Consider the following 22,047-nt stretch of genomic DNA (forward strand, 5'->3'; position numbering starts at 1 on the left):
CAAGCCCATTTTGACCTTAAGAACTAGGCCAAATTTATTTTTGCATTTTCATTTTTTCCTCCTCGTAAAATCGTAACTCTTTTATATTTTCATCCACAGACTAGTATGAGGGCTTTTTTTTTGCATGACCAGTTGTCCTTTCTAATGACATCACTCATTTTACCTTAAAATGTATAGCACAACCCAAAAAATACTATTAGTGGGGGGGGGGGGGATTAAAAAGAAAACCGCAATTTTGCACATTTTGGAAGGTTTCGTTTTCACACCATACAATTTACGGTAAAAATTATGTGTTGTTTATTCTGTGGGTCAATACAATTAAAATAATACCCATGATTATATACTTTTCTATTATTGTTGCGCTTAAAAAAAAAAAAAATTCCAAACTTTTTAACCAAATTAGTATGTTTAAAATCCCTCTCTTTTGACGATCTATAGCTTTATTATTTTTCAGTATAAGCGGCGGTATGAGGGCTAATTTTTTGTGCAGTGATCTATACTTTTTATTGATACCACATTTGTGTATATTAAACTTCTATAAAAATTTTTATAATTATTATTTTTTTAAATAAAATGTGACAAGCAGCAATTTGGACTTTTTTTTTTTTTTTTAATGCTCATGCCGTTCACCGTACGGGATCATTAACATTATATTTTAATAGTTAAGACATTTATGCACGGGATGATACCAAACATGTTTATTAACTTTTTATTTTTTTACACTTTTTGGGGGTAAAATGGGAAAAAGGGACAATTTACATTTTTATTGGGGGAGGGGATTTTTCAAATATTTTTTAACTTTTCTTTAACTTTTTTTTTTTTTTTTTTTTACACTTTTTATGTCCCCATAGGGGACTATTTATAGCAATCAGTTGGGCATAACACTGATCAGTGCTATCGGCTATCTTCTGCTCTGGTCTGCTCGATCTCAGACCAGAGCAGAAGAAGAAGGTGGAGGCAGGTGAGGGGACCTCTCCGTCCACCATGTTAGCTGATCTGATCCCTGCGGCCGTACCGCAAGTGATCAGATCAGCATAAAATGTAGCCACGCTGCCGCAGATGCCATGATCTGTATTGATCACGGCATCTGAGGGGTTAATGGCAGACATCTGCGATATTGCGAATGTCAGCCATTACCGTCGGGTCCCTGGCTGCTATCAGCAGCCGGGACCTGCCGCACGTGACCCGATCAACGATCTGATGCTCATGGTCATGAAGTACAGCCGCACCAGGACGTACATTTATGTCCTTGGTCTTTAAGGGGTTAAGGAAGAGACCAGGGAATGGTAAACAGTTAGGAAAGGGCACCATTGGAACAGAAGTGTCAGGGATTGGCAAGCAAATACATCTGTTGTGGTCAGTGCAGACTTCAACAGCCACATGGTTTGGTCTGTCATCCATTAACAACCCTGCGATTTGCTCATGGGTTGCCGAAAGGACCACATGGCAGCCAGCAGACTAACATGTTTGCCTTGGAAGTGAACCTCTAACTTATGGGCACAATACACTGCAGAACACAAGTTGACACTGCAAATACATTACTCCCGTAGAAAATGCCAGAAAGTTAAACAGATTTGTAAATCCTTCCAGTACTTTTTAGGGGCTGTATACTAAAGATTAATCCAAAAAAGAAATGCATTTCCTCTGATGTCATGACCACAGTGCTCTCTGCTGACATCAGCTGTACATTTAAGGAACTGTCCAGAGCAGCATATGTTTGCTATGGGGATTTTCTCCTGGTCTAGACAGTTCCTAAAATGGACAGCAGAGAGCACTGGTTAGCAGAGAGCACTGTGGTCATGACATCAGAGGAAGTGCATTTCTTTTTTGGATTTCTATTTAATATACAGCCCCTAAAAAGTACTGGAAGCATTAAGATTTTTTAATAGAAGTGATTTACAAATCTGTTTAACTTTCTGGCACCAGTTGATTTAAAAAGTAAGATTTCCACAAGAGTACCCCTTTATAGTTAACAAACACTTTTTTTTTTTGCAAAAATAGTAAAACATAAAATCAAAAAAATATGTAAATTTGATAAAGATAACGTGATGTTTATACCACACGGTGAAACAAAACCTGAGAAACAATAGCTGAATTTCAGGGTTCTTTTTTCCACCCCCATCTTCAAAAATTTTTTTTATGGAAACTGGAAATACTGGAAATACCATATATGGAACTTTAAATCCTGGCACATATGTGCTAGGGAATAAAATTAACTATACCTTTTAGATTTGTTGATCACTATTAGCACCTTAAGAGTCAAACTGGTGGTGTTGAGCTGCAGCACCGCTTTCTCCCTTTCCCTCCCAACTCTACTTTGACAAATTGATATACAGGACTGAAAGCATAGCCCTTTACATCAATTATATGGGAGGGGGTGCATGCTACTGCAGCTCAGTAGTTAGACTGTTAGACTCTTCAACTGCTAACTAAATAAAAAATAAAATAAAATGAAAAAAAAGCATAACTTCACAAACTAGAATCCACTGACATATTCCCTTTAACCTCTTCAGGACACAGGGCGTATGGATACGCCCTGCATTCCGAGTCCTTAAGGACCGAGGGCGTATCCATACGCCCGTGGGAAATCCGGTCCCCACCGCTAGCCGGTTGGGGACCGGAGCCGGATGCCTGCTGAAATCATTCAGCAGGCACCCTGGCACATCGCCCAGGGGGGTCCTGAGACCCCCCCCATGTCGGCGATCGGAGAAAATCGCATGTCAATTCAGACATGCGATTTTCTCCAATTCCGGGCTGATCGGGTCTCTGGTGACCCGATCACATGGAAAATAGGGCTGATCGGAGTTGTCAGCAACAGCCCCGATCAGCCTAAAGGATAGGAGTGAGGTCGCAAAGCTGCGATCTACTCCTATCCCCTGCCATTACTCAGAACGGAGTTCTGACCAATGGCAGCGCAGGACAGGGGGTTGCCATGGCAACCCCCCGTTCTGCCCGCCCCTGGATGTCGAGGGGCTCTGGGAAGAAGATGGAGGCCGTACCTGCAGGAGAAGATGCCTGGGGACCTGGGATCTTCGCTGGAGCCTGCAGGATCCTGATCAGGTAGGGAATCGACAGTGGGGGGGGGAATTGAAAGTGAAAGTAAATCGATCTTTGCTGTGGCAACCACTAGGGGGGCCAAACTGCAACTCCCAGCATGCCCAGAGAGCCAAAGGCTGTCTGGGCATGCTGGGAGTTGTAGTTTTGCAACATCTGGAGGGTCACAGTTTGGAGACCACTGTTACAGTGGTGCCCAAACAGTAGCCCTCCAGATGTTGCCAAACTACAACTCTCAGCATGCCTTGACTGCCCAGGCATGCTGGGAGTTGTAGTTCTGAAACATCTGTCCCTTCAGATTTAGCAATTTTCATGACATTTTAGAAAATTGCTGCTCTAATTTGAAGCCCTCTAATTTTTTCAAAAAGCAAAAATATGTCCATTTTATGATGCCAACATAAAGTGGACATATTGTGTTTGTGAAGAAAAATAAAATGTATTTGGAATATCCATTTTCCTTACAATTAGAGAGCTTCAAAGTTAGAAAAATGCTAAATTTTCAACATTTTCATGAAATTTGGGGATTTTTCACCAAAAAAGGATGCAATTAACCCCGAAAATTTACCACCAAAATAAAGTAGAATATGTCACGAAAAAACAATCTCAGAATCAGAATATTCGGTAAAAGCGTTTTCGCGTTATTAATTCGTAAAGTGACGGTGGTCATAATTGCGAAAAAGGGCTCAATCCTTAAGGTGAAAAAGGGCTGCGTCCTTAAGGGGTTAAATGGCAAAATCTATACTGATTTGACACAATATTTGTGCCAGTTTCTATTCCAAACTGCATAGAAATCCATCTTTCATTGTCTTAAATGGGAAACACCTTTCTAAAAATAAAAAAAAATTAAAAACACTTGTAAATTTGCCTCAAAAACCGTATGTGTTTCAGACACAGATTTTGATGCAGAATAAAAAAAAAAATTATGGCTTTTTAGATGAAAAAAGGAAAATATTGCAGGGTCAGTAAGTGCCAAACTAGGTTGCTTTTTCTAGAGGTTTTCTCCTAAAACCAAATTCAATACATATCCACCATGAAAGGTGTGGGTCCTATTGGTGGGACACTCACTAATCAAAGGGGGTTTATGTCTCCCTGTTTGAGTGGCAGTCGAGGATGTACCCTTTTTCTCCATACAGAGTCTATGGAGTTGCCAAATATAGCGAAGTACAATGCTCAGCTGTCTCCGGCAGGATAGAGAAGCAGTGTACATGCTCGATTACTATTACATACAGACAAAGGGGGGCTGGCATGGGATCATGGGGTCACACATGCAAAGAATAGGTCATAAGTCTTAGATCGCAGGCGGTCCGAGCCCTGGGGCCCCCCGCGATCTCCTGTTTGGGGCCCCGGTGCACTAGCACAGGAGCGCGTCATGACCCCTGCCCAAAGCGGAGGCCGCCACGCCCCCTCCATTCGGCAATTTTCGGCTTTCCCATAGAGCTATATGGAGGTGGCGTGATGGCCTCTGCTTAGGGCGGGGGTCGTGACGCGCTCCTGTGCTAGTGCACTGGTGCTCCAAGCAGGAGATTGCGGGGGGCCCAGTGCTCAGACCCTCCATGATTTAATACTTATCCCCTAGGGGATATGTTTTTGATCATGAGACTTGTACTTTAAGGGACAAACCCTTTAAGGGGTTTATACAAAACCTGAACCATATTCTCTCCTATGACAATAAACTTTACTAGTTAAAGGGGTACTCCGGTGCTTAGACATCTTATCCCCTATCCAAAGGGGGGGGGAGAGGCGTGACGTCACATGCCGCTGGCCCCGTGGTCGCCGGTGATCAGACCCGGAGCGAACATGCTCCGGGGACTGATTTTATCTGGGGTGCTGCTTGCAAGATCACGGGGGTCCCCAGCAGCGGGACCACTGCGATCAGGCATCTTATCCCCTTTGGATAGGGGATAAGATGTCTAAGTGCCGGAGTACCCCTTTAAGCCTTTATCTAGCCAGTCAGAGGAACAACATTACATACTTTATAATAGTTATCATTTTCGAGACTTCATAAAGCTGAGTAATAGCGTAAGACATTGTAGAATAGAAATCGGAAGCATGTGCCTATCTGCTGTGTAAAACTAACTGATGCCTCTTATGGGCATATGAAAGTCTTTTTTTTTTTTTTTTTCAATAAAATTACCACATTGTCAGCAGTTGCTCCACATGGATTTTGTATAATGATGGCTTAAATGTTGAGAAAGCATTATGACATTGGATTCAAACCAGCAAACTATGCCAAATATATTAAAAACCAAGTACATTCTAAAAGAACACCAAGAACGTTTTAAAGGTCAGCTTGCTCTTATTCTGCTTAACTCCAAATATATCATTTCTCTTGTCATGCACAGACTTTACAGCCAGCACAGGCATCCACTTGTTTATGCTAGAGCAGTAAAGGACATGTATTCTACTGTTTAACCTCTAAATAGGATCTGTATTGTAAAATACTTTCAGAATTTTAGGACTTTGATGAGGCGGAGTCTAAACAGATCTATTTAGTAAAACCATTGCCCAATGTGTAAATGCCCAACATACAGTATATGGAAACTGTAGATGGTAATGTAGACAAAACTGTGACACTGTAGCTTGTACATCTTTTTTTTTTTTTTTGCAGTTGGAGATATGGGCAGCAGATGGCAATAAAGTATATGTAACTTTATATACACAACCTAGGACCAATAACAGTAGTTTAAAGGAGTACTCCAGCGCAAAATAGGGGATAAGTTATAGATCGCGGGTGGTCCGAGCGCTGGGGCCCCCGGGATCTCCTGGACGGGGCCGTGGCAGTCTGCCGGAAGTGAAGTTTCGTCCCCAGCAGAAAGCCGCGGCAGACACTCCCCCCTCCATGTATCTCTATGGGATTCATGGAGGGGGCGTGTCGGCCGCCGCGTCATGCGGGGACGGAACGCCCCCTTTCCTGTATATTGCCGCAGCCCCGTACCGAATATCGCAGGGGGGCCCCAGCGGATAGGGGATAAGTTATTTTGCACTATAGATGTCCTTTAACTGATTAGCTCAGATAGTAACTCATGCTTTACTTTTTTTCTTTTAATTTCTTCCATTCAGTCTCTTTACCTTTATGCATCTTAGAATGCATAAAGGTAAAAGCAGACAGTAGTAGCGGCAAGCTGCAGTCCTTGGCCATAACTGAATGCTCTCGACCAATGACACAACAGCGTTTCGGGGGCAGACCCACTTACTCATGCAAAATCATTGGAGCAATGAAGTGCATGTTTTGTTTCAAATAAAGGATATGTGCTCTCTATTGGCTACATAATGTCTTTACATTTCTAAAAGTATAACTACATAATAGCACAAAAATAAAAATTAGGGAAGAACATTTGTCTATATGAATATCAAGAAAACATTTGACAATTTAGAATGTTTGAAAACCTTCTAAAAAAAATGGCATATTCTGTTATAGGTTGTAGTTGTCCTTGTTTGTTTATTTCACTTTTTTGTATTTTTTTATTTATTTAGAATTTGGGATTTAGCTGGTAACCAGATTGCATTGTTTATGCTGCGTTCCCCTGGGATGAGTGTGGTTTGGCATCCACTAGAAGCTTACAAGGTTTGGATTTGTTTTCTGTCTTAATGAATTAATTCATCATCATTTAGCTGACCGTTAATTTCAAGATGTATTAAGCAAAATGTACCTAAATGTGTTGTAAAATTGCATTCTCCCAAAAAAGTATGTTTTTTAGACACTTTATAATCCTACCAGAAAAGTTTTAAAAAGAGTTAAAAGAAAAAGAAGTGGCTACTGCCCTGTTCACATCTGTTTTTTTAATGATTTTCTCCTGTGATGCGACACAACAGAAATTTTGGCACAAATTATTGGTATGCATGTATGTAGGGGTGAAAAATGCCTTGGAAGTTGAATGAGAGATAAATGAATTCATCTTACAATGCTATCAATTAATCTTCCCAGTATTCTTTTTCTGCATCAGTAGAGAATGAAGGGAATCTTAACTAATGTGTTCACACATTGCAAATACCCTCCCCTAAAAAACAACTTTTATTCAATTCGTATAAAATATAATAAACCCTACACACGTTTTAAAATTATCAGCAATGCAGTGCTGTGCTTCAGAGGGGGTATTATTATGACCCCCTACTGTATCCGGTATCACTGGAGCTATGGTACCAAATTATTGTGTATAATTGGTGTGCTTAGTATCTGCAACACCTAACCATGAGCTATCAGTCCTCTTATAATTCAACCTGCCGCTGGTTAAAACTCATTCAGAACCTCCCCGACGTTTCGCGGAGAAATCCGCTTTGTCAAGGGTTGCGAGGCTACTGAGCTCCGGACGCCAAGCATTGGTTTATATGACCTCGGGTCCTCCTCACTTCCGTCCCGTCCCCCTCCAATAGAGTGGTGCCACGTCAAGATCTCCCTTATCGCGTGGTTTGTAGTCCAATCCGGTTCATCTTTTTCTCTTTGTTGTTATCATGTGACCAGTTGACGTTTCTGATCGCATGTCTCGCGCGATCTCCTGCGCTGGACATCTCGCGCATGTCACTGGACTTAGATTTCTACAGCTTTACTGGCTTGCGCATAACCCAGGTCCGATCTGGGTATGTTTATTTGGCGCATGTCACTGCACTTAGAGATAATTTCGGTCTCATACCAGTACATATGTGCTTATCATGTGTATCTTTGTGTTTAGGGAATTAATTCCCTTTGCAAAGTGTGTTGGTGTGAGGACATGTTTAGGCATATAGTCCTGTTGGAATTCTTTTATTGGTGGTGCAGTACAGTATAATTGTGAGGTCTATATCATAATAATAATAAGGGGGGGGGAGGGGGAGAGAGGGAAGGAAGGGGAAGGGGAAGGGGGGGGGGGAGGGGGGAGGGGGAGGGGGGGGGGCCGACAATCATATACCAGTACGATTGGTTGCCAAATACCCATCTATATATTCAAAAGTGTCTCTGTAGACGTTCACTAGTGTGTTATGCTATGACTGTTTAGTAGAATTGGTCTCTTTCATGCTAGTTATTTTTGCATTTGACTAGAGGTAGCTGAAGTATATACTAGATTTTCTGGGAACCTCTAATTAGACGTTACCAGAAGTACATAGTGACTTGTTCTCATGGTAGCTATTATATTTTTTTATATTCTTTTTATTTTTCAGAACGTCCTGTGGATCGTTATTTTCCCGGTGAGACCTCGGGTAAGTAGTTGTTCATTATTGTCCATATTGGATATTGTTGGGTATGTGGGTGTCCGGAGTTATCTGTACAGGGTTTTTATGATGTCTTGCAGTATATAATCCTGTAATAATTCATTCTAGGAACGCTACATAAGTGAAGTCCTCGTTTAAACCGAATGGACTTCTACTCTTGAGACGGTAGATCCATCTTGTCTCTTCTTGTAATAGTAGCTTGTCAATGTTCCCTTTTCTAGGGCCTAGTTTCATTTGACAGAGGCCCCAGAACTTTACAATGTCGGCTCTATTCTCATGTCTCATCCGTATGTGTCTCGCTAGGGGGGTGTCCACCCCTGTCCTGATCGTGCTGATATGTTTTCCAATCCTCTTCCTCAATTCTTGTGTGGTTTTGCCCACGTAAATCATTGGGCATGTACATGTTGCAATGTAAATTACATTGCGACTACTGCAGTTCAAAAATTGTCTTATGTCATATTCTTTTCCATCTGTTGGATTCCTGAATTTCTTTATCCTTGGCATGTGTTTACACATGGTGCAATGCCCGCATGGGTAAGAACCAGCTGGAGGTCTGGGGATCCATGTCTCTCCCCCTTCTTCCTCCTTCTTTTTGTGGTGGCTATGTACCAGAATGTCTCTAATGTTGGCTCCTCTTCGATAGGTAATGCTAGGTCTATGAGTAGTCACATCTGTCAGATCAGAATCTAGTTTTAGGACATGCCAATGTCGATTAAGGATGCGTGTAATCTGTGTGGCATAGCCATCAAAGTTACCTACGCATCTGATCAGTTTGGGTTTGGGATCTGTTACTATTTTTTAAAAAAATAGTAACAGATCCCAAACCCAAACTGATCAGATGCGTAGGTAACTTTGATGGCTATGCCACACAGATTACACGCATCCTTAATCGACATTGGCATGTCCTAAAACTAGATTCTGATCTGACAGATGTGACTACTCATAGACCTAGCATTACCTATCGAAGAGGAGCCAACATTAGAGACATTCTGGTACATAGCCACCACAAAAAGAAGGAGGAAGAAGGGGGAGAGACATGGATCCCCAGACCTCCAGCTGGTTCTTACCCATGCGGGCATTGCACCATGTGTAAACACATGCCAAGGATAAAGAAATTCAGGAATCCAACAGATGGAAAAGAATATGACATAAGACAATTTTTGAACTGCAGTAGTCGCAATGTAATTTACATTGCAACATGTACATGCCCAATGATTTACGTGGGCAAAACCACACAAGAATTGAGGAAGAGGATTGGAAAACATATCAGCACGATCAGGACAGGGGTGGACACCCCCCTAGCGAGACACATACGGATGAGACATGAGAATAGAGCCGACATTGTAAAGTTCTGGGGCCTCTGTCAAATGAAACTAGGCCCTAGAAAAGGGAACATTGACAAGCTACTATTACAAGAAGAGACAAGATGGATCTACCGTCTCAAGAGTAGAAGTCCATTCGGTTTAAACGAGGACTTCACTTATGTAGCGTTCCTAGAATGAATTATTACAGGATTATATACTGCAAGACATCATAAAAACCCTGTACAGATAACTCCGGACACCCACATACCCAACAATATCCAATATGGACAATAATGAACAACTACTTACCCGAGGTCTCACCGGGAAAATAACGATCCACAGGACGTTCTGAAAAATAAAAAGAATATAAAAAAATATAATAGCTACCATGAGAACAAGTCACTATGTACTTCTGGTAACGTCTAATTAGAGGTTCCCAGAAAATCTAGTATATACTTCAGCTACCTCTAGTCAAATGCAAAAATAACTAGCATGAAAGAGACCAATTCTACTAAACAGTCATAGCATAACACACTAGTGAACGTCTACAGAGACACTTTTGAATATATAGATGGGTATTTGGCAACCAATCGTACTGGTATATGATTGTCGGCCCCCCCCCCTCCCCCTCCCCCTCCCCCCCCCCCCTTCCCCTTCCCCTTCCTTCCCTCTCTCCCCCTCCCCCCCCCTTATTATTATTATGATATAGACCTCACAATTATACTGTACTGCACCACCAATAAAAGAATTCCAACAGGACTATATGCCTAAACATGTCCTCACACCAACACACTTTGCAAAGGGAATTAATTCCCTAAACACAAAGATACACATGATAAGCACATATGTACTGGTATGAGACCGAAATTATCTCTAAGTGCAGTGACATGCGCCAAATAAACATACCCAGATCGGACCTGGGTTATGCGCAAGCCAGTAAAGCTGTAGAAATCTAAGTCCAGTGACATGCGCGAGATGTCCAGCGCAGGAGATCGCGCGAGACATGCGATCAGAAACGTCAACTGGTCACATGATAACAACAAAGAGAAAAAGATGAACCGGATTGGACTACAAACCACGCGATAAGGGAGATCTTGACGTGGCACCACTCTATTGGAGGGGGACGGGACGGAAGTGAGGAGGACCCGAGGTCATATAAACCAATGCTTGGCGTCCGGAGCTCAGTAGCCTCGCAACCCTTGACAAAGCGGATTTCTCCGCGAAACGTCGGGGAGGTTCTGAATGAGTTTTAACCAGCGGCAGGTTGAATTATAAGAGGACTGATAGCTCATGGTTAGGTGTTGCAGATACTAAGCACACCAATTATACACAATAATTTGGTACCATAGCTCCAGTGATACCGGATACAGTAGGGGGTCATAATAATACCCCCTCTGAAGCACAGCACTGCATTGCTGATAATTTTAAAACGTGTGTAGGGTTTATTATATTTTATACGAATTGAATAAAAGTTGTTTTTTAGGGGAGGGTATCTAGTAAGGGTCTATCCCCGAGAGGGGGTTACCCCTTAAAGGTTGATCAATACACAATTACCCTGAGACCCTCAGGGACATTTTCTTGTTTGTTTTTCACACATTGCAAATAACTTAAAAGAGAAGATACTGCTCTTTTTTTCATTGCAACTTTGTAAGGCCACTTGTCTGTTTGGTAAGATGAAATATACCTTATATGAAGACTTTCCAAAAGGATCAATATAAATATATTTGGTTAGTAAATAAACATTTTACATTTACTTCTGCAAACTTCATCTGCAATAAAGCACCTTTCACATTAAAATGTATAGCTCGGCATTCAGTGATCTAAATGCAGTCTATTTGTGGCTATATATTTGATCTGCTTCACACCAGAATTTTATTTGTGGTACAAAATAGTGTGGTAGCGAAAAGTTTTTACTTTCACTGACCATCACAACCAGTAACAAAAACCTGACAGAACCTTAGCTGTGTAAAAGAATTAAAGTTATGTTTCTTTATGTTATTAGAGGCATAGTTTAATCAGCATAGGCATATTATTCTAGATAACTTACCCAAGTATGTTAAGGGGAATAAATAAAAAAGCGTGAGTCTCCTAATATATGTAAAGTTGATGGTTTCATTAGCTACACAGGTTCTATTAAACATCTAAGCCCACATGTTGATGTTATCTAAAGTGTATGCTGTCCACGGTGTATAAAAAAACTGTACAACCACAACTGTATTACTATGTGTACAATTGCATAGTACTCATGCCAACAATTAGGATTATGATATTATGTAGAGTTAAATGTATACCCCAACAATTGAAGATTTTCCTATCTTTGGTGATTGAAAATATAGATTTTATTAAAGACAGGAGGCGAGCATCAGGCAAACTCTTCTTTACTGACAAATTATAGCAGCAAGGGTTAACAATAACATTTAGAGAAAAAACTGACAATATTTAAATTAGGCATGAACATTAGCCAATCACCAGTCAGCTCAGGTAATATAAGGTATGGACAGGTGACCTACTTCCTCTTCTTTGATGCGAGGAAACAGAAGGAAAGATTTGTAACATATGCATAAATACTTTAAGAAAGTAGTGTGAAATAAATCCAAAAACAATGAAGCCAAAACTGTAAGACAGTCTATCTTGATAACTGAAGAATCTTGAAGAATGTCGTCTTTAGTTTGATAGAAGTAAACTCTGGGATTTGAAGGCATCCCAAAAAGGCATTGAGTAACAGGATAAACTTGAATAACTAAATTCTCTCTGTAGTAGAGCATTAAGCTGAAAAATAACAAAAAAAGACACACAGTAGTATAGGGTAGAGATAATAGGGAGGGATAATGCTCACTCCTGTCTATAATCAAATCTATATTTTCTGTCACAAAGGACAGAAAAATCTTCAATTTTATTACAAGACTAGGAGGCTCACATTATGCAATTTTAAAGCTGTATTATATTAGAACACTGTACAAGGTAATAATACATTATAATTACATGAAACCTGACATGAAATTTTTTAAAGAACTAACATATGAGGGTCCAGTCTAAAACAAAGTTTTGAAAGTCGATTCCCTAACATACCATGTAGCTTGGTATTTAGGAAGAGGAGGACGTTGAAATTTAAAGGGGCACTCTGGTGGAAAACTATTTATTTTAAAACAACTGGTGCCAGAAAAAGTTAAACAGATTTGTAAATTACTTCTATTAAAAAATCTTAACCCTTCTTTTTTTTTCTTCTTTTTTGTCTGACCACAGTGCTGCTTACACCTATGTCCATGTCAGGAACTGTCCGGAGCAGGAGCAAATCCCCATAGAAAACCTCTCCTGCTCTGGACAGTTCCTGACATGGACAGAGTTGTCAGCAGAGAGCACTGTGGTCAGACAGAAAGGAAATAAAAAAAGAACTTTCTCTGTAGCATACAGCAGCTGATAAGTACTTGAAGGATAAAGATTTTTTTAATAGAAGTAATTTACAAATCTGTTTAACTTTCTGGAACCAGTTGATTTAAAAATAATTGTTTACCACCGGAGTATCCCTTTAATGCCTTTCATTAATTTGCATATTAAAGGGTGTTTCCCTAAATACATAGAATTACTGAGAGCATGATAAAAAATAAAAAAAATAGCCGAACGATAAACGTTGATAGTTCGGTATGCTTTTCCATTATCAAAAGCGGTTGACAAAAAATTTTGAACTTGAGTCTCAGATGCATAAATGGGATCCAAATCCTGTTGCAGGCACCAATCAGACCAAAGTTTCCAGGCAGATCTGTAAGCTGATGTGGTACCTGGGTCCCAAGCATCTGAGAGAATGTCTCTAGTTGATTTTGAAAAATTTGTATCTGGTTTTGATGACCCGAAATGAACCAGGCTACAAGAGTCAAGAGATTGATGTTGTCAGAGGGCAAGGGTTCCCTAGAGGGTCCTGGAGAATGAATGGATGAGATGTTAAAATCTGAGGAAAATCCAAAATCATTTCCATTATCTGAGGAAACCACAATTGTGTTGGCCACCATGGGGTTATCGATACCATCGATGATCTTTGGGATTTGACCAATAACTGGACTCTGGGAATCAGAACAAATGGGGGAAACGCATAAAGAGTTTCCGAAGGCCAGATTTGGAGAAGGGCATCTATGCCTTCTGCTTTCGGATCTGGATGCCAGCTGGAAAAACGAGGAGTCCCGACGATTCAATCAGGATGCAAAAAGATCCAGATAAACAAAGGGAATTGATGCAACGAAAAACTTGTGGACCCAATTTCTAATCTCTGGAATCCAACAGGAAGCAGGAATTCCAATCTACTATTGAATTGAAAAGACCCGGAATATATTCGGCCTTCAGTAGGATATCTCTGTCGAGACAAAAATGCCGTATTGCACTGCTGATATATTGTCCATTCTCAGAAGAATGCAGCAGTGAGAGCAATCTTTTGCAAAGCTCTTGAGAGCAAGGAATCCCGCTAAAGGTTCCAGACAGTTTATATGAAGGAAGACTCTTTGTGCGACCATTTGCCTCTTGTGGAAGAGGAACCGCATCTGGCTCCCCAACCTAGAAGACTGGTGTCTGATTCTATAATCAGATCAGGAACTCAATTGAATTGAATATAGTCTTCCCATTCCAGGCTTGAATGTGATCCAACCACCAAAGAAGTTCTTCCTTGGTGTCAGAATTCAGACATACTTCGTCTGAGTAACTAAGTCCTTCCCTTAAATGTTGAGCCTTGAGACTTTGAAGGGCTCTGAAATGTAATGGTGCTGGAAAGATTGCTTGAATGGAGGAGGAGAGGAGACAGACTAGGCGAGCAATGGTACGGAGAGATACTTTGTTCTTGTTTAAGATGGCATGAATTTCCCTGCGAATTGTCTTCAGTCTCTGTGAAGGAAGACTGAGAATCACCAGTTGAGTATTTATTAGAAATCCTAGAATTCTAATTCTCTTGAAAGGGGGAGAATTGATTTCTTGTTGTGGATAATGAAACCTAGATTGGAATGAAGTGACATGGTCCATTGAATATGGAATTGAATTAAAGGTAACGTTTGTGACATAAGGAATATATCGTCCAGAACCGAACACCTTGGGTTCTCAACAATGCCACTACTGGTTTGAGTAGTTTTGTGAAACACCAAGGGACTGATCATAGGCCAAATGGTAGTCTGGTGAATTGCCATTTTATATCCTTTCATATAAATTGGAGGTATGGTTGAGAGTCTTGATGCATAGGCACCGGGAGGTAGGCATCTTTGAGATCTATTTTTGCTAGCCAATCGTTGCCACCAAAAGAGTAGATCTCGTAGCAGGTGAATGCCTTCCTTTTTGAAATGGCGATAAAGAATGAAATTGTTGTGTTTTCAGATTTATTATTGGTCTGAAACCTCCGTCTTTCTTTTTTACAAGAAAGAGATTGCTTAAATAACCCGGGGTTTGTTGAGAAACTTGTATGATCGCGCCTTTGGCGGAAAGTTCCTTGATTTTTGTCTATGAGAATTTGATCTTGAAAAGAGAAATGCATTGGTTGCGGAGGAAAAGATTGAATTGAAGGGTCAACAAAGTCTATTTGAAAGCCTAACACAGTGTTCAAAATCCAAGCATCTGAAGTAATCATAGCCCAGGTTTGGAGAAAATGAGTTTTCCTTCCTCCCAATGGAATTTGTGAAAAAGACAGATTTGGTAGTGACATGTAGGGATCGACCGTTATCGGCTGCGGTGCGGTGGGGGGCATTATCGGCTTATCGGCAAGGTAATTGCCGATACCGATAATGCCCAAAATCGTGATCATCGGCCGATAATATCGGCCATACCGATGATCGGTCGATCCCTAGTAATGACATCAGTCATTTCACTCACTCACTCAAGATTATGGCAAAACCAGAATAAAACTATGTGGGGCAAAATTGGGAAAAAAACACTATTTTGTAAATTTTGGGGGCTTCTAATTCTACGCAATGCACTTTTCGGTAAAAATGACACCATATATTTATTCTGTAGGTCCATACGGTTACAATGATACCTAATGTATACAGTTTTTTTTTTTTATTTTATTTTAATTATAACTACATGCACCAAAATTTGTATGTTTAAAATTTTCAGCTTCTGACAGGCGGTATGAGGGCTTATTTTTTGCAACATGATCTGAAGTTTTTATCTGTACCATAATTGTTTTAATGGGACTTTGATCACTTTTTATAAATTTTTTTGGGTATACAAAGTGACCAAAAGTATGCAATTTTGGACTTTGGAATTTTTTTACTTGTACGCCATTGACCGTGCAGTTTAATTAACATTGTTTTTATAATTCTGACATTTACGAACGTGGTGATATCACATTTTTATTTTTGTTTACATATTTAATTTAATTAAATTATTTTAATGGGAAAAGGGGGAGTGAATCAAACGTTTGTTCAGGAACGGGTTAAATCATTTATTCACTTTTTTTTATAAGGGTGCATTTTTTTTGGGGGGGGGGGGGGGGTCCATCATTGGACACAAAACTGGGAGTTTATGCTATAATCAGGTCAACTGTTGATGAATGTAGAGATGGTTTTGTAAGTCATGAAACACGGGTCCCTTAGTGTTTCCCCTGAGGAAGCAGGCATATTGGGCATTCTAATTTATAAGCCTGCAGAAATGCATCGGGAATGGGATTAATTTGTAAATTTTGTCACTGCTGTATGCACATGAATTTGAGCTATGCAACCGATGAATATCTAACTTAACCATTTAATATGTACATGATTGACCCAATTAACCTCTTAAGGACGCAGGGCGTACCTGTATGCCCTGCGCCCGGTCCCAATGTTTAAAACGAGCTCACACCGTGACCCCGCATCACACCGGGTCGGTCCCGGCTGCTATTCATAGCCGGGATCCTGGGCTAACAGCGGCGATCAAAGTTGATTGCCGCACTGAAAATTAAAGTAAACGCTTCCCGGCAGCTCAGTCGGGAAAAATCGCGATCTCCCGATCAGCTGTGATGCGAGCGGAGGTCCTCTTACCTTGCTCCGTTGCGTCCGATCGGCGTTTGATTGCTCCAAGCCTGAGCTACAGGCTTGAGCAATCGAGCCCCTATCTCGCTGATCCATGCAAAGCTATGGCTTTGCAGGGATCAGGGTAAAAGATCAGTGTGTGCAGTGTTATAGCCCCCTATGGGAGCTATAACACTGCAAAAAAAAAAAAAGTGGGAAAAAAAGTTAACAAAGGTAATTTAACCCCTTCCCTAATAAGTTTGAATCACCCCCCTTTTCCCATAAAAAAAACTGTGTAAATATATGTGGTATCGCTGCATGCGTAAAAGTCCGAACTATAAAAATATATTGTTAATTAAACCGCACGGTCAATGGCGTACGCGCAAAAAAAATCAAAATTCCAAAATAGCGTATTTTTGGTCACTTTTTATATCGTATAAAAATGAATAAAAAGCAATCAAAATGTCAGATCAATGCAAAAAATATGGATAAAAACTTCAGAACACGGCCCGTACCTCATACCGGCCCGTACGCGGGAAAATAAAAAAGTTATAGGGGTCAGAATATGACAATTTTAAATTTTCCTGCATGTAGTTATGATTTTTTTCAGAAGTACGACAAAATCACACCTATATAAGTAGAGTATCATTTTAACCGAATGGATCTACAGAATAAAGATAAGGTGTCATTTTTACCAAAAAATACACTGAGTAGAAATGGAAGCCCCCAATTAATTTTTTTCCGTTTCGCCGTGGATTTTTTTGGTAAATGACTAATGTCACTGCAAAGTAGAATTCGTGGTGTCAAAAATAAGCCATCATATGGAATTTTATGTGATAAATTGAAAGAGTTATGATTTTTAGAAGGTGATGAGGAAAAAATGCAAAAACAGAAGAACGCTGAGTCCTTAAGGGGTTAAGTTTGCTGTAGTGGAGACAGGTTGGCAGCTGAATGCGGGCCACTTGTAAGACGCGTTATTGATTTAGACGCCGCATTCAAATTTGACCACAACGTCTAAAGGATAAATACTGGACAACAGCCCAATCGGCCACAGGTCCTGGTTGCTGACCTAGCCAGGACCCAGCAGGTACGAAGCTCTGCTGGGAACTGAGCACGCTTCACATAGCGGGAGCCGGCCACGAGCGTAAATATACTCTTGTGGTTATTAAGAGGTTAACACTCCCAAAAATACATATACAGTGGGGATCAAAAGTTTGGGCACCCCAGGTAAAAATGTGTATTAATGTGCATAAATAAGCCAAAGAAAGATGGAAACCTCTCCAAAAGGCATCAAATTACAGATTAGACATTCTTATAATATCTCAACAAAAGTTAGATTTTATTTCCATCATTTACACTTTCATAATAACAGAAAACAAAAAATGGTGTCTGCAAAAGTTTGGGCACCCTGCAGAATTTAAAGCATGCACTGCCCCCTTTGAAAAGCTCAGACCTGCCAGTGTCATGGATTGTTCTCAATCATCATCTGGGAAGACCAGGTGATGTCAATCTCAAAAGTTTTAAATGCCCAGACTCATCTGACCTTGCCCCAACAATCAGCACCATGGGTTATTCTAAGCAGTTGTCTAGAAATCTGAAACTGAAAATAGTTGATGCTCACAAAGCTGAAGAAGGCTATAAGAAGATAGCAAAACATTTTCAGATGTCAATATCCTCTGTTCGGAATGTAATTAAGAAATGGCAGTCATCAGGAACAGTGGACGTTAAAGCAAGATCAGGAAGACCAAGAAAAATATCAGACAGAACAGCTCGCAGGATTGTGAGAAAAACAATTCAAAACCCACGTTTGACTGCACAATCCCTCCAGAAAGATCTGGCAGACACTGGAGTTGTTGTACACAATTCCACTATAAAGAGATACTTGTACAAATATGGTCTTCATGGAAGAGTCATCAGAAGAAATCCTCTTCTACGTCCTCACCACAAAAATCAGAGTTTAAACTTTGCAAATGAACATATAGACAAGCCTGATGCATTTTGGAAACAAGTTCTGTGGACCGATGAGGTTCAAATTTAACTTTTTGGCCGGAATGAGCAAAGGTACGTTTGGAGAAGAAGGGGAACATGTCACGATTCGGCTCACAGGTTGTGGATCCACTGTGTCAGCGAGGGATTGGCGTGGACCGTGCTGGTGGACCGGTTCTAAGAGGCTACTGGTGTTCACCAGAGCCCGCCGCAAAGCGGGATGGTCTTGCTGCGGCAGTAGCAACCAGGTTGTATCCACTAGCAACGGCTCAACCTCGCTGACTGCTGAGAAGGCGTGGGACAGAAGGACTAGGCAGAGGCAAGGTCAGACGTAGCAGAAGGTCGGGGGCAGGCGGCAAGGTTCGTAGTCAAGATGGATAGCAAGGGTTCAGGTAACACAGGCTAGGACAACACTAAACGCTTTCACTGGCACAAGGCAACAAGATCCGGCAAGGGAGTGCAGGGGAAGTGATCAGATATAGTCTGGGAGCAGATGGAAGCCAATTAAGCTAATTGGGCCAGGCACCAATCATTGGTGCACTGGCCCTTTAAGTCTCAGAGAGCTGGCGCGCGCGCGCCCTAGAGAGCGGAGCCGCGCGCGCCAGCACATGACAGGAGGGGCCCGGGACGGGTAAGTGACCTGGGATGCGACTCGCGAGCGGGCGCGTCCCGCTGTGCGAATCGCATCCCCGACGGCCATATCAGTGCAGCGCTCCCGGTCAGCGGGACTGACCGGGGCGCTGCAGGGAGAGAGACGCCGTGAGCGCTCCGGGGAGGAGCGGGGACCCGGAGCGCTAGGCGTAACAGTACCCCCCCCCCCCCTTAGGTCTCCCCCTTTTTTTGTCCGACAACTGCTTTACCTGGGACGAGGACACCGGGAGTGAATGGAGGGCTTCCTCAAAGGCAGGCAGTACAGCAGGAGTGGGAATGGGGAGGGAGGGCAGAGGGTGAAGCTTGGCACGGGACAGGGTGACACAAGGACGGGGGCCATGAGGAGGCACTGAGGCTTGCCTGACGGGACTGGGAGGGGGGGAGAGGCATCTCTTGTGGCAAGCAGGGTCCCAGTTCTTGATCTCCCCGGTGGTCCAGTCAAGGGTGGGAGAATGAAGCCGGAGCCATGGCAGACCGAGGAGGACCTCAGAGGTACAGTTGGAAAGGACGAAGAACTCAATCCTTTCGTGGTGGGGTCCAATGCACATCAAGAGAGGTTCTGTGCGGTAACGCACGGTGCAATCCAATCTGACTCCGTTGACCGCGGAAATGTAGAGCGGCTTGACGAGACGGGTCACCGGGATGCGGAATTTATTCACAAAAGAATCCAGGATAAAATTCCCAGAGGCACCAGAGTCCAAGCAGGCCACGGCTGAGAGGGAGGAGTTGGCTGAAGGAGAAATCCACACGGGCACCGTGAGGCGTGGAGAAGCAGACTTTGAACCAAGAGACGCCACACCCACGTGAGCTGGGTGCGTGCGTGCGTTTCCCAGACGTGGAGGACGAACAGGGCAATCCACCAAGAAATGCTCGGTACTGGCACAGTACAGACAAAGATTTTCTTCCCTACGGCGATTCCTCTCTTCCTGGGTCAGGCGAGACCGATCCACTTGCATGGCCTCCTCGGCGGGAGGCCCAGGCGTAGATTGCAACGGATACTGTGGGAGAGGTGCCCAGAGATCTAAGTCTTTTTCCTGGCGGAGCTCTTGATGTCTCTCAGAAAAACGCATGTCAATGCGGGTGGCCAAATGGATAAGTTCTTGCAGGTTGGCAGGAATCTCTCGTGCGGCCAGCACATCCTTGATGCGACTGGATAGGCCTCTTTTAAAGGTCGCGCAGAGAGCCTCGTTATTCCATGATAATTCGGAAGCAAGAGTACGAAATTGGATGGCGTACTCGCCCACTGAAGAATTACCCTGGACAAGGTTCAGCAGGGCAGTCTCGGCAGAAGAAGCTCGGGCTGGCTCCTCGAAGACACTACGGACCTCAGCGAAGAAGGACCGGACTGTGGCTGTGGCAGGATCATTGCGGTCCCAGAGCGGTGTGGCCCAAGACAAGGCCTTTCCTGAAAGAAGGCTCACTACGAACGCCACCTTAGACCGTTCTGTAGGAAACAAGTCCGACAACATCTCCATATGCAGGGAACACTGAGACAGAAATCCACGGCAGAGTCTAGAGTCCCCATCAAATTTGTCCGGCAGGGACAAGCGGAGGCTAGGAGCGGCCACTCGCTGCGGAGGAGGTGCAGGAGCTGGCGGAGGAGATGGTTGCTGCTGTAGCAGAGGCAGGAGTTGCTGTAACATGGCGGTCAACTGCGACAGCTGCTGTCCTTGTTGGGCAATCTGCTGCGATTGCTGAGCGACCACCGTGGGAAGGTCAGCGAGACTTGGCAGCGGCACCTCAGCGGGATCCATTGCCGGATCTACTGTCACGATTCGGCTCACAGGTTGTGGATCCACTGTGTCAGCGAGGGATTGGCGTGGACCGTGCTGGTGGACCGGTTCTAAGAGGCTACTGGTGTTCACCAGAGCCCGCCGCAAAGCGGGATGGTCTTGCTGCGGCAGTAGCAACCAGGTTGTATCCACTAGCAACGGCTCAACCTCGCTGACTGCTGAGAAGGCGTGGGACAGAAGGACTAGGCAGAGGCAAGGTCAGACGTAGCAGAAGGTCGGGGGCAGGCGGCAAGGTTCGTAGTCAAGATGGATAGCAAGGGTTCAGGTAACACAGGCTAGGACAACACTAAACGCTTTCACTGGCACAAGGCAACAAGATCCGGCAAGGGAGTGCAGGGGAAGTGATCAGATATAGTCTGGGAGCAGATGGAAGCCAATTAAGCTAATTGGGCCAGGCACCAATCATTGGTGCACTGGCCCTTTAAGTCTCAGAGAGCTGGCGCGCGCGCGCCCTAGAGAGCGGAGCCGCGCGCGCCAGCACATGACAGGAGGGGCCCGGGACGGGTAAGTGACCTGGGATGCGACTCGCGAGCGGGCGCGTCCCGCTGTGCGAATCGCATCCCCGACGGCCATATCAGTGCAGCGCTCCCGGTCAGCGGGACTGACCGGGGCGCTGCAGGGAGAGAGACGCCGTGAGCGCTCCGGGGAGGAGCGGGGACCCGGAGCGCTAGGCGTAACAGAACAGAATTTAATGAAAAGAACCTCTGTCCAACTGTTAAGCATGGGGGTGGATCAATCATGCTTTGGGGTTGTATTGCAGCCAGTGGCACAGGGAACATCTCACGAGTAGAAGGAAAAATGGATTCAATAAAATTTCAGCAAATTTTGGATGCTAACTTGATGCCATCTGTGAAAAAGCTTCTACAAATGGATAATGATCCTAAACACACCTCGACGGGGGATTACATCAAGAGGCGTAAACTGAAGGTTTTGCCATGGCCTTCACAATCTCCTGACCTTAACATAATTGAAAATCTATGGATAGACCTTAAAAGAGCAGTGCGTGACAGACAGCCCAGAAATCTCAAAGAACTGGAAGACTTTTGTAAGGAAGAATGGGCAAAGATACCTCAAACAAGAATTGAAAGACTCTTGGCTGGCTACAAAAAGCATTTACAAGCT

At 43.0% G+C, this 22,047-nt stretch overlaps 1 protein-coding gene across 2 annotated transcripts in view; it reads left to right on the forward strand.

Annotated features, from left to right (window-relative positions):
- Window positions 1–22,047, forward strand: part of NUP37 (nucleoporin 37) — a 66,551-nt gene that overhangs the window by 28,289 nt on the left and 16,215 nt on the right. For both annotated transcript variants that reach the window (XM_056574556.1, XM_056574557.1), the window contains exon 6: window positions 6,529–6,619. In XM_056574556.1, the coding sequence (XP_056430531.1) occupies window positions 6,529–6,619 (91 nt within the window). The remainder of the gene's footprint in view (window positions 1–6,528; window positions 6,620–22,047) is intronic.

Source organism: Hyla sarda, chromosome 4 (assembly GCF_029499605.1).
Source record: "Hyla sarda isolate aHylSar1 chromosome 4, aHylSar1.hap1, whole genome shotgun sequence".
NCBI classification, from domain to species: Eukaryota; Metazoa; Chordata; class Amphibia; order Anura; family Hylidae; genus Hyla; species Hyla sarda.